The following is a 13593-nucleotide window of genomic DNA, read 5'->3' on the forward strand; positions in this document are numbered from 1 at the left end:
CTACCTCCATTAGACATCACCACTATTTTTTATAAATAGTGATAAATCTGTGTCATTTCTCTTCCATGCTCGATGTATACTATAGAAGTAAATGGTCTTACCATCCAGAAGACAATCAAAATGAAGGCACTGCAGATACTCCCTCTCTCTCATAAAGCCGTTCAGTGGGGTTGCCCACCCTTCTGCCAAAACCTGCACCCACTGCATATCCACCTAGTAAACAAGACAGGAAAGTTTTCTACTTCATATGCTTAGGAACAAAAGCAGTAATAACCCTTAGGAGTTTAATTTTGAAAGCAATGGAAACAAATACCTCAAGAATGATTATAGACTATACAAATCTAATAAAGATTAAGGGCACTAGGAAAATGTGCATTTCTTCTAATAAATGTAAATAACATTAGGCTTCAAAGCATTTCTAATAAGGATAGCATCTCCTCCACTAGTGGTTCTCAAGCTTTAATATGTTATAAGAAACCCTTGGAAGGCCTTTATTAAAATAAAGATTGTTCTACCTCCAGAAATTCTATTTCAATCACTTTGCTGTGGGGCCCAAGAATTTGTATTTTTAATAGGTTCCCAGAAAATCCTAACAGTGATGGTCTGGAAATCAGACTTTGATAATTGGTGCACACACACACACAGTACATGCGCACACACTCGGTTAAATGAGCATGTCCAGTTTACGTTAATGATACATAGTCCATCAGTTCCTCAACGTTCTGGTAGGAGATGCTAGAAATCTTAAAGAGCAAGAAATAATAGTCTTTGTAAAATGAAGGATGCTGTGCCATTGGTGAGGCACTTGTTTTGATAAATATTTTTATGTAAAGTTTGTTTTAGTTTAAGGCAGTCCTAAGGCTGGGGCCCTCCTCCAACAGGTCTGGTGCCCTCACAGGTAGAGGAAGAGATGCTGCCAGGGCTCGCTCTCTCCACTCAGTGAGGATGGTGAGGACACAGGCAGTGAGGGCTGTCAGCAGGCCAGGAAGGCAGGCTCATCAGTGACCACGTCGGCCAGCAACTTGATCTTAGACTTTCCAACCCCCAGAACGGTGAGAGGACCAGAACGTACCCCATCCGGTCTAACGTCTTGGTGATGGCACGCCAGGCTAATATTCTACTGACTTAAGATGAATTTTTCAATTAATTACTTTCCATCCTGCCATGCAAAGAACAAACCACTATATTAAAAGAGCTACTGTGTTTCCGGGTTGTAGAGTCTAACTGACCTGGATTCATATTCATTCATTCTCATTCTCATATTCTCTCTCTCCCCGTGTGTGTGTGTGTGTGTGTGTGTGTGTGTGTGTGTGTGTGTGTGTGTTTTCATTCCATGCAAAGTATGTCGGCGACAACATCTGTTCCTTTGCAACAATCACCTTCCTGAGTGGCTCTGCTCTCCGACACTCCCTCTCTGCTTCCCCAGCATGTCTTAGCTTCTGGTCAATCACGCAGAATGCATCAAGTAATCTACTCCTAATCGGGGATTTGAATAACTACTTAAAAAGGCTTTCTCTAAGCCCAGAAGTTTGTTGGTGGGCATTGTTTTGGTTTTTTTTTTTTCCTTCCACTTTAAGATTTTGGCGCTTCCCTGAGGTTCTGGATTTTTACTAACTAAAACAAAGGCTGGGAAATTCAACTTCTGATCCAGGTTCTTAGCCCTTAATCTCCCCATTTTTAAAGTACATCTAAATGATACAGTCTAAAATCCCCTATTATTTGAAAATGATAAATTACAGTTTCCATTGTCATCATATCCAGTTTAGCTCAGTTTTTTTGGGGGGGGGCCTCTGGAGGTGGCACTCAATGATACTAGAGCTAAGACATACACAGAATTACTCTTAACAAAATAAGAAAGCAATTCAGGGTTTTGGCAAAGGATTATGAAACTTGTTTGGAGGGGGAAAAATGTTCATTTTAATTATTATATTTATAGTATTTTGAAGCATTAAGAACCTATTCTTTCTCATAAGCCGAAAACTTTTACACAATCTTTGGTCTTTGCTATTTCAAAATTATTGGGGCGCCTGGGTGGCTCAGTCAGGTAAGCTCCAACTCTTGATTTCGGGTCAGGTCAGGATCTGAGTCGTGAGACTGAGCCGGGCATCGGGCTACATGCTGTACGTGGAGCCTGCTTGAGGATTCTCACTCTCCCTCTCCCTCCCCTCCCCACTTAAAAAAAAAAGGTAAATATTATGACCGAAACCAAATCAAAGCCATGATATTTTGGAAATATGGCTTCACAAATTAAATACACTTCCCATCCCTGGAAATTGTGACATAAACTACAACTAACCTCCCTATCACCCACCACCCACACCCTCAAACATAGTTATCAAACAAAATTTACAGATAATGACTATATATAAGGCTAAGTCACTTGGTATGAAAAGCAACAAAGCACTTACTTTATTAATTTTCAATGCTGGTAATGTCTCTGCATCTGTTTTTGCCAGATGGAGTTTATTTTCTGGCACATATAATTCTTTTACTTCATAAGAGGCATCCACAGGTACAATATCCTATACAACAAAAAAAGTACAATTAAATGATTCAACAATTTAAAGTTCTCCAAAGGATGTCTTAATGAAGAAAATTTAACATTTTAAAATGAGACTTCAAAAACGAAGTATAAAAGAGGGCTCTGAATGCTGTGCCTCCCCAGTCAACTTTCCTAATGTCAGTTGGTCTACTCTCAATACATAATATCCCGCGTACAAGAAGTCCTTAAGCATCATGTCCCATTACCTAGTAACAAAGAATAAATTCCGAGAATGTGCCACATATGTCAAAATCAAGCAACTGCAAAGAACAGATGACCTCCAATAAAAAGAATTTAGGAACAAACAAAAATCACTCTAAATATAATCATTTTCATCTTTAACACATCACAAAACCCTTTTATTTCAGCTTTCGTATGCGTCTTTATCCCTAGTGTCACTAACACCACCTTCTCAGTCATGCCACATGGTACTCCTGAATGTGTCAGCTTTACTCCCACTGCATGGTTTGAGAAATAGCACTTTTTGATCCCATGTGAAATGCAGTCTAGAAGTTTTTTATCTGACCCCCAAGTGCTCATTTACACAACATTGGGACAGTGCTTATCTCTAAGAACATACAAGAAAGAATGTATTTCTGATTACCACAACACAGCTCCTTAGGTGATCTTTACAAGGCTTGCTCACACTTGTCAGACCCCGAGGAATAATGTGTTTAATTGCTTCAACTTTTTTTTAAGCCAAATCTATTAGGTCACCTTTATAAGCACACAAAATTGGCAATGATTAAGGGCTTTTCATACATGTATCTCATCCAAGCAATACTTTGTTATTCAAAATAAGTAATTCTCAAGGGAATGAGTAGATAAGCCACAGACTGGGAGAAAATATTTGCAAAAGGCATTTCTGAAAAAGGACTGTTCTCTAAAACACACGAAGAACTCCTAAAACTCAGCAATAAGAAAACAAACAGCCTGATTTTTTTAAAAAATGGGCCAAAGACCTGAACAGAAACCTTACCAAAGAAGATATACAAATGAGAGATAAGCATATGAAATGATACTCCACGTCATGTCATCAGGGAAATGCAAATTAAAACAACAAGATACCACGACACACCTACTAGAATGGCTAAAATCCAAAATACTGACAATGCCAAATGTAGGTGAGGATGTGGAGCAACAGGAACTCTCATTCACTGCTGATGGGAATGCAAATGGTACAGACATTTTGGAAGACAATTTGGCAGTTTCTTACAAAACTAAACACACACCATATGATCCAGTAATTGTGTTCCTTGGTATTTACCCAAATGAGCTGAAACCTATGTCCACACAAAAACCTGCACAGATATTTAAAGCAGCCTTATTCATAAATGCCAAGACTTGGAAACAACCAAGATGTCCTTTAGTAGATGAATGGATAAACTGGTATATCCAGACAATGAATGCACTAAAAAGGAATAAACTTATCAAGCCATGAAAAGAAATGGAAGAACCTTAAATGCATATTACTAAGTAAAAGAAGCCAATCTGGAAAGGCTACCTAGCATATGATTCAACTATATGACATTCTGGAAAAGGAAAAACTATGGAGACAATAAAAAATCAGTGTTGCCAGGAGTTATGGGCGAGGGTGGGCTGCAGGGAAATGAAGGGAAGAGGGGATTTTTAGGGCAGTGAAATGATATGATACTACGACAGTGGTAAATGTCATTATACATCTGTCAAAATCCACAGAAGTACAACCCTATAGTAACCTATGATTTTGGGGTGACAATGTGTCTATGGTGTATCCACTGTAACAAATGTACCATTTTGGTGAGGGGTGTTGATAAGAAAGGCTGTGCTTGTGGGGGAGGGGAGCAGGGGGTATATGGGAACTCACTCTACTTTCCACTCAGTTTTGCTATGAACCTAAAACTCTTCTAAAAAATAGTCCGTTAAAAAAATGCAAAACAGGGGCGCCTGGGTAGCTCAGTTATTAAGTGTCTGCCTTTGGCTCAGGTCATGATCCCAGGGTCCTGGATCGAGCCCCGCATCGGGCTCCCTACTCCACGGGAAGCCTGCTTCTCCCTCTCCCACTCCCCCTGCTTGTGTTCCCTTTCTTGCTGTGTCTCTCTCTGTCAAATAAATAAATAAATAAATAAATAAAATCTTTTAAAAAAAATGCAAAACAACAAAAGCAATTCAAAATAAATATCAATGGAAGAACCAGATTTTCGAAGACACACCTTGCTATTTTCCCAACCAAGTGTGAGAAGAAACTTCCAACTTATATTTGGACTTATATTAATATCTTCATATTAGAGGGAAAAAGCAAACATATATGTGTATCAAAGCTAGATCATCTCCTGAAAGGCCTGGTGCCACTACTCAAGCAGCCCCTATGGGTTCTGAAAATCTAGAAAAATTGATTCTCCCACATTTCTCCTCTAAAATGGAACAAAAGAGACACAGTTCGGCATCAGTTAAATCATGTGTCAAAATCAGTCTGCTCCCATTGGTAAATTCAAGGCTTCTGATCATGATAAACCCAAGAATAAAGAGAGTAAACATGAAGGAAAAGAGAAAAGAACTAATAAAACTTAAATACAGGAAAGAAACACTGCTTGCTACAATACCAAGTTTAGCTAATTGTTCTGGAGTACAGACATGAAGGGTACTTTCTGGTGGCCCTCTTTGTCCCTCGAGCATTCCACTGCTCACAGGAGGAGGAAAGTGGAAAAGGGAGTGTCTAAAACATAAACCATGCACGGCACTTCATATACCTTCCCTGCCTACTGCAGTGAAGCTTCCAGCAGGCACCTACAACTGAAGGGTATCCATTGTGTTTATGGGGCAAATACATGAGGACATTCAAGACAATGGTGAAGGAAGAATGATGACACCTTCCACCAGCTGCCTCTATTTCCTCTTCCTGTAGATATAAATACTATACAACTTTGTATTAATGAGGTAGATTATTCCCTTTTTTTTTCCTCTCTCTCCAGAGCATGAGCAAGGGGGCGGAGGCGGTGTCGAGGGAGAGAAATCCTTAAGCCGACTCCCTGCTGAACGCAGAGCCCAGTGCAAGGCTTGATCTCAGGACCCTGAGATCATGAACTGAACTGAAACCAAGAGTCAGATGCTTAACCGACTAAACTAGCCAGGCACCCCGAGGCATATTATTTCTAGTAATGCCAGGCTAAAGAGGTCATGTCTTAAATTTGCCAACAGACTCAAAGAAGTGGTTAAGTATATATACACAATTTATACATAATGCTTGATTTCACTGTGTACCTGAAGAGGAAATCACATATAGAAAAGTCCCTTGTTTTCTTTGTATGTCACTTTTATCTCAATAAAATTGGAAAGAAAAAAAAGACTCTTCTTATAATCTAGCAAAAGAAATAGCTTAAGGTAGTCCATTCTGTGCAATAACAAGGAATAATTCCAGGAATCGTTGTTAATACATTTATTTTAAATTAGAGCAGTAAAGAGAATTTGGAATTGAGAAAAACAAATCATCCCACATATGGTTATCACTGTCATTTTTATATATTCCCTTCCCAATACAGGGCACTGGTGGTTTCAGGAGTCTGTACAAAACCTATTATTTCATCGACTTGAAAATAAAAATTCAGAATCAACTTTTCCTACAAGAACAGTATGACATGCATTAAGAGAACTGCACACACCCTATCTGTTCAATTAGCTTCTTGGATATGTAAAGCTCTCAAAGACATCTTGAGACATACCCATTTTTCCAGCTGCAGAATAAAGAACTGAAATCCTCCACACTTGGAACAAATGCTAAACTTAAATTACACAAAAAGTCAGACATTATTAGGACTTCCGTGAGGAAGAGTGTGATAAAGTTCCACAAAACAAACTTAAAATTAAATACATTAATCACAAAACATTAGGGGCACATCTTCAAAACCAAAACGGGGCAAGAGAAAGCAACAGGGGTCTATAGGTTAGTTATTTCTGATGTTTTACATCTAAGATTTGAGTTCAAATTCTACCATTGCAACCTTGAGCAGGTTACCACATCTCTGAACCGGTCTCCTTCTCAGCTGTTTAAAACAGATATATATATGCACATACGTTACAGGTCTATTGTGAAATTCAGTAAATTAAAATACCTGAACTGCAGGGACTAACATTAGCTGGATGCTTAAGGACAAAACCAGCATTGTCCCAAGGGCTTCCTAGGAACGAATTCATTTAATCTTCATACAATCCTACCTAGGAAGATAGAAGTACTTTCCTTGAACAGATTTGGAAATTGAGGCTCAGAAGAGGTTAATAACTGACCCTGAATCCCTGCTATTCTGTCTTCCAATGCACTTAACGCACAATAAATACTCAATACAGCATGTGTGCCACATTCCAGGAGCTGTTCTAAGCACTCTACACATATTAACTCAGAGAATCCTCAGTACAATTCTAAGACAGGCACTATTATTACTTCCCATTGCACATACAAGAGAACTGAAGCCAGAGAAATTAGGTATTTTTTTCCAAGGTCACGTAGTTAATTGATAAATGTTAGAGCTGGGATTCCAACTGAGGTCCCAATACTATTCTCCTCCAAAAAAATAAAAAATAACCATTACTGTTTCTCCCATGAAAACAAGCTATGATACATTTTGTCACACAAATTGTCCTTAGTTTATCTTCATGATTTTATTAAACATTTACAATTCCCAGGGTTGTTGGTATGTGATCTTTGTGTGTTGATAGAGCTCTAGACAAAAAGTAAAGATACTCAATATTTCAATTAGGCCTACACATTTCTAAGAAGGGTAAGTGAGCAATTTTTCAAACAACTTTTCCAAACCACATCATTGTAAATACATTGAAAACCTCCATTTCCACTATGTTGGACCCCTCAGAACTTCAAAATCCAGAATCCACGATCAGGTAACAAATGAAAGAGGGACTCCAGGGAAGAGAAGAATTTCACTGACACCAACAATTCTACATAAAGTTTTCTTTGCCATCCCTGGAGCCTACGTTACTGTAAGGATAGGAAATCTTTTTTGTTATAGGGGTTGACTATTCTCCTCTTCCACTACATTTACCGCTGATTGTTGTCAACAGTTTTGGAGGGCCAGAGGAGAGCATCCGACAGACTAATTTTTTGATCTTTGTTGGATACAACAGGGCATTTTTAGCTGGTTTCCTAAGCCGGCACCACTAGATTCAGCTCACAAATACTGATCAACAGCAGCAGGGACCACGGCCCACTGTGATGCTCCACGCAAATGGCTGGGGCTGTGCTCCTTGTTTCCACCCTGGATTCACCCCTCTCCAGAACCACACTGGAGCGTACACCCAGGTATGTCAATCTACTCCCTCTGAAGAGATGTTCGAAGTAAGAACAGAGAACTAACAAATGTTTCTATATACCATCTCTTCCTTCCAACCATATCCTAAGTTAAGAAAACAAATACACAAATAATTTGTGAGCAACTGTGCCTCCAAGAGAACCAGTTTGAACATGAAAGAATATTATCTATACTATGAGCTCAACCAAAATATTTTTCTAATGTTTTGTGCACTCATATAAGCTATGAACCCATCTGGGATGAAGACATTTTTAATGTGCTGCTTTATACGCATGAATATAGAGGCTATAATCACTTTCCTTTCAAGAAAGGGTGAATTTTTTTCTTATTTTAAGTCAAAATAATTTTTTCATTTTAAGCATTACACACAATTGTTCCCTTTTCAAAATTCACATCCAGCAATATTTTTAAATGAATTTTAGCCTCAAAACTTAAATACAAAATTCTTCTGATGCCTAACTAAAGTCAAAACTAAAGTTCAAGAGGTTGCTACTGTTTTTCTCTTCTAAAAAAAAATACATCAAGGGACATAACAGCATGATCAAGAGGCACACAGAACATTTGCTCAAAAGAAAGGAATTCTATATAGATTCTATGCATAGAGAGATGAGAACTCTCTATCAGGAATACAAAAAAAGAACTTTTTAAATGCACACACAGCCAGTTTCTAGCACATTCTACTGACAAATCTTTTCAGTTCCCAAAACCACTATTAAGCTTCTAAAAGGAGCAAAACCACCTCAAAGTGAGACAAGATATCTAGACAACATAATGTGAAGTCCCGGCCACATAAGCAGTCCATTTTATTTAGGATTCATTAAGATTTTCAGAGACACAGTCAGCTATTAGAAAACAATGTGTTCTTCTTCAACATGTACATATAAAACCTTTTATTTCACAGAATTTCCTTTAAAGCAAAAATAGACCACAAGCCAGGCCTGGAGCAAGTGTTTATATACCTAAACCCCTCGCCACCAATCTTGAGAGCACGACAGTCACCCAGCATTTATGGGTGAAAGGAATACGGGGGGGCTCCTGAGTCGGGGGTCAGTAAACAATTCACATGCTACCATTAATTACGGAGGTCAAGAAATAATTTAAATATTATGAATGTGTAAATATTAATTCTAAAATGTTACGTAGGTACTCAAAACTTTTTTTTGCTTGACTGATGAAACACAATCTAAGAGCTAACATACACTGTATCTGTAATCTTTGTTCAAAAGGACAGTTGTTAGGTTTTATCTGGAAACCCACAGATGGAACAAACATTCACTACCTGAAAATAATAGTGTTCTTGTCTTCCCTTTTGAATATTCCTAAAGAACTGTGAACATGTTAATAAACACAATGATTCCACATTCTAAGTTTTGCCCTTAAATATTTTCTGCACTTTTTTCCTGAGTCAAATCTGCTCACCAGATTTGAAGGCTAAAGCTCATTCATATTTTATGTAACTATTAAATTTCTATTATCTAAACTACGTGCATCCAAACCATGAACACCAAACGACATTCTGGCAACACTTTAAAACTGAGCTGCGAAGTCAGGTTTTTATGTGCAGTATAAAATCCATTTAGAGCACTAAACCACCATTTCATAAAAAGACAAACCTTTAAATAATTTATAGCACTAGTAAATCTCAAGTTCCTAGTGGATTTAAAAACAGTATTTAAAATATCACTTTAGATTAAAACCAGCAGCAAGAAGCCTATGTCCTTATGTCATAACACACCAAGTTAAAATGCAATACCAGCAGGCCATCTAGTGACCATCTAAGGGTTCGGGGAAAAACTTAAATCCAAAAATCCTCAGTATTTTTCAGTGTCTTCTATTTTCTTGAATAAAAATATGAAAATATGCCAACTGAAGCACGTTAAGAAAATGAAGATGCGGCAACCCTCTTGGGTCCCCTCCCTCTTCTGGAGCTTTGTATTTTCACTCAATAAACTCTGTTTTGCTGCCCACCAAAAAAAAAAAAAAGAAAAGAAAATGAAGATGCTCTGACCAAACACTGAGAAATGAAGTATTCATATAATACAGAGGCCAGATCGAAAGAGAAGACAGACAATGCAAAGATGACTGAGGATACATAACATTACACGAATCAAAATACCCATCATCCCAAAATACCCATTGTACAGAACATTAAAAACATATTTTTCTTGGACAGTGAAACTTAGAGTAAAGAACATTAAAGAAGCAATACCTGGTAGAATTCATTTCAGGAGAGTCTCTCCAAAGCAATACCAAAGCATCAGATAGAAAAATTCCTTGGCTATCATGGACACAGCACTTCTCAAACATCTGTGTTCTCTAGAAGCCCCAAACCAGGCTACCCTCCTGCTTAAAAAGTTTCCTATTTAAAAAAAAAAAAAAGTTTCCCATATATTTCAATGGGAAATACAGATTTAGTGTTTGTCCCTGGTTCCTGGCACAGAGCTCTTAAAACCCTTGGAATCTCCTGAGTGGCTAAGGGGGTATGTGGTGTGATGATGTGATGACTCCAGGCTAAGGGGCTCCTCAAGAAAGACCATGCCATACTTAGGTGAGAAGGTTGGAACTTTCAACTCCATCCCCAGAACTCTGGGCTGGGGTAGAAGCTGGAAACTGAGTTCAGTCACCAATGGCCAAAGACTTAATCATGCCTCTGTGACGGAACCTCCGTAGAAACCCCTAAAGGACAAGTTCAGCGAGCTTCTGAGTTGGCTAACAGTGCCCACAGAGCACAGAAGGCACCATGGCTCTCCCTGCCCCATTACCTTGTCCTATATGTCCATTTGCCTGTTCCTGAGTTGTATCCTTTACAATAAACTGGTAATGGTAAGTAAAGTGCTTTCATGAGTTCTGTGAGTCAAATTACTGAACCAGGCTGTGGGGGGGTCTGGGTCGTCCGTGAATGGGCAGCCAGCCAGGCAGAAATGCAGGTATCTGGGCACCCTACTCACAGCGGGCATCTGAAGTAGAAGCAATCCCGTGAGACTGAGCCCTAATCTGCAGTGTCCAAGCTAACTGTGGACACTTGGTGTCAGCACAGAGTCGAATTGCTGAACACCCAGTTAGCGTCAAAGGATCAGACAATTAGTTGGAGGGGGGGAAAAAAAAACACCTCAAAAGTCTAACAAAGGGAGCCCGAGGAGGAAATAAAATGTACTTAAAATAAGATTTTGTTTTATGTGGCTTAATAACCCAAGGCGCTCATTTACCATTTAGATTTAGGTTTCAGGACCTAAACAGATTAATCCATCTGGCACGACGGGGCCCGGCCGCAGCTCTGCAAGGTATATCAGGTAACCAACAATCACTTCCTACTTCGCACTACAAAGAACAAACATTTCACACTAACTGGAGACAGACACAGGCAGTTTACTTCTTTACAAGGTCAACATTCCTTCCCATCCAGACAGTGCTGCCTGAACTGCTCTGAAGTCCGTTGACAGTATTCTAAAAATATTAACTCCTTCTAAGACCCAATACTCTCAAGTTCTCAATCCCTACTACACTTCGGAAAAAAATGGTCAAGGAATGCGCAAGAGAGCCACAGGAAAGCCTGAGCTTTCATAAACAAACTGGAAATGGAAGGAATCCAGGTATAAGGAAAGGCAGCGTAGGAGAGAGTGGGCTGCAGCATCCAACACGCTGTGTTCAAATCCAACTCTACCCCAACGGCGCTGTCCTGGGACAGACTTCACCTCTCTGAGTCATCTCCCATCAGTAAACTGAGGATAATTATAACTACTTTTCAGAGTTTTAACATACTACATGTATGAATGCTACTGACACAACTACTAAAGGCCTTGCCTCCGTGGGAGTTCTTGTTGGTTTCCATCTCTGCCCGCGACATTGCTTTCTAGCGCACACAGTTATAGTCTTACACGTAATGCTGGCTAGTGCGGGACCTCTAACCTTCATATCCTCACTCCTCGCTTTCACCCCTGCACTCTGCCATCGTTAGCCCCTTCACCTCCCCATCTAGCTTTGTGAGATTAGCTCTACTCCTTGAGCTCCCATAACCCTCCTTTGGAAAGCCTCACAAATGCCTCTGTGATGACAATGAAGTTGCACAGTATGTGCCACCCTGGGTCACCAGGGACAGGCTGCTTCGGAAGGTGCATGCTGCACTAAGTTCCCTTGCGATCAGGGTGCAGTGGGCAAAGACCCCTTGTATCACCAGCTAACCATCAACACTGAGCTGAATGTCAGGTATTCACCGGCTTACCTACATGCCCTAATGCTCATTTGAGATTCAACTCTCAACAGTCAAAGGAGAATAAATGCCAGAACAGAAGTAGTCGTGTTCTTTACCCTAAGTTTCACTGTCCAAGAAAAATATGTTTTTAATGTTCTGTACGATGGCTGTGTGTATGTATGTCTTCTTTCAACTGTGTTCTTAAATTTTTTTCATGCTTTAAAAGAAAAAATTGGATTAATTTATACTGTCATTCGAGTCTACAACGATAAATAATGGTGATAAGGACTAAAAATTAAGGTCCATGATGCAGGAATTTTTACTGTTTAATTCACTGCCACATCCCCAGTGTTTTACAACAGTACCAAGCACATAAGGCACTAAGTATTTGTTAAATTAACTAATGGAATCAACCAAGTAAAACACAGAAATACATACTTTCAATGGGAAATCCTCAAAGGAGGGTGGTGCCAAAAGAAAGCAATTGCATTCTGCCCCTCCTCTCTCTAAAAAAAAAAAAAAAAAAAAAAAAGGAAGGAAAAAAAGAAAAGAAAAGAAAAAGGGGTGGCTGGGTGGCTCAGTTAGTTAAGCATCTGACTTTTGATTTCGGCTCAGGTCATGATCTCAGGGTCATAAGATCAAGCCCCATGTCAGGCTACACTCTGGGCATGGAGTCGGCTTGAGATTCTCTCTCTCCCTTACCGTCCCCCTCTGCCCCTTTTCTCTCTCTCAAAACAAAAAAGCAATTGCATTAAGGAGCCATTTGCATTTCTTCTGTCACCATCGAGCTTTACGATAAAAATAAATAATTTTTCAAAAGAAAATGTCTCCATCTTAAACGAATACAACCAGAATGCCTTTCTGGTTGTAGATTTAATTACACTGCACTTTAGGTATAATGAGAACACTGTTCAAAGTAAAAGCCAGAGGCATTTGGAAATGAGTTCTAGGAAATCATACACCTAGAATCCTAGGTATAGAATCTAGTATGTCCATGAGCAAGTTACTTATTATCTCTAAAATACTTCAGAGGTTTACTCTGTGAATAAAATTAGAAAACACATATAAAGTACTCAGCACAAAGACCACTTGGAAGGTGTCACAGTAATTAGAGTGAGAAGTCGTTAGAAGCTAAACTAGGAGAAAGGCCACTTGCCCTCAGATTCTAACAATCAAAACAAATATTTTAAAAGCCACAAGGCCCCACATATATGACCTTTATAGTATGTATTCAGTAAATGTTAGTTTTTTTATCTATCCCTCTTTTTCAAACCTTGAAGGAAACTGTCCAATTATCAGATTGTCTAGCAGGCATAATATAGAGTACATCCATATAAAAAAGCAATTAGTATAATCATTAATTAGGGGCAAACATTAGAAGTAAAGCTTTAATTAAAGTCACAGAGAGAGGGGCGCCTGGGTAGCTCAGTTGTTAAGCATCTGCCTTCGGCTCGGGTCATGATCCCAGGGTCCTGGGATCAAGCCCCGCATCGGGCTCCTTGCTCCACAGAAAGCCTGCTTCTCCCTCTCCCTCTGCCTGCCGCTCCCCCTGCTTGTGCTCTCTC

At 39.3% G+C, this 13593-nt stretch overlaps 1 protein-coding gene across 5 annotated transcripts in view; it reads right to left on the reverse strand.

Moving 5' to 3' along the window:
- Positions 1 to 13593, reverse strand: part of PAPSS1 (3'-phosphoadenosine 5'-phosphosulfate synthase 1) — a 104577-nt gene that overhangs the window by 55123 nt on the left and 35861 nt on the right. For all 5 annotated transcript variants that reach the window (XR_003208745.2, XM_025873677.2, XM_025873675.2 and 2 more), the window contains 2 exons: positions 2409 to 2522; positions 102 to 213 (listed from right to left, as the gene is read on the reverse strand). Coding sequence is in view for 4 of the 5 variants with exons in the window: in XM_025873677.2 (XP_025729462.1) it covers positions 102 to 213; positions 2409 to 2522 (226 nt within the window). In the remaining variant the exon portion in view is untranslated. The remainder of the gene's footprint in view (positions 1 to 101; positions 214 to 2408; positions 2523 to 13593) is intronic.

Source organism: Callorhinus ursinus, unplaced genomic scaffold, assembly GCF_003265705.2.
Source record: "Callorhinus ursinus isolate GAN/ISIS: 27379988/994484 unplaced genomic scaffold, GSC_fseal_2.0 scaffold4, whole genome shotgun sequence".
NCBI lineage: Eukaryota > Metazoa > Chordata > Mammalia > Carnivora > Otariidae > Callorhinus > Callorhinus ursinus.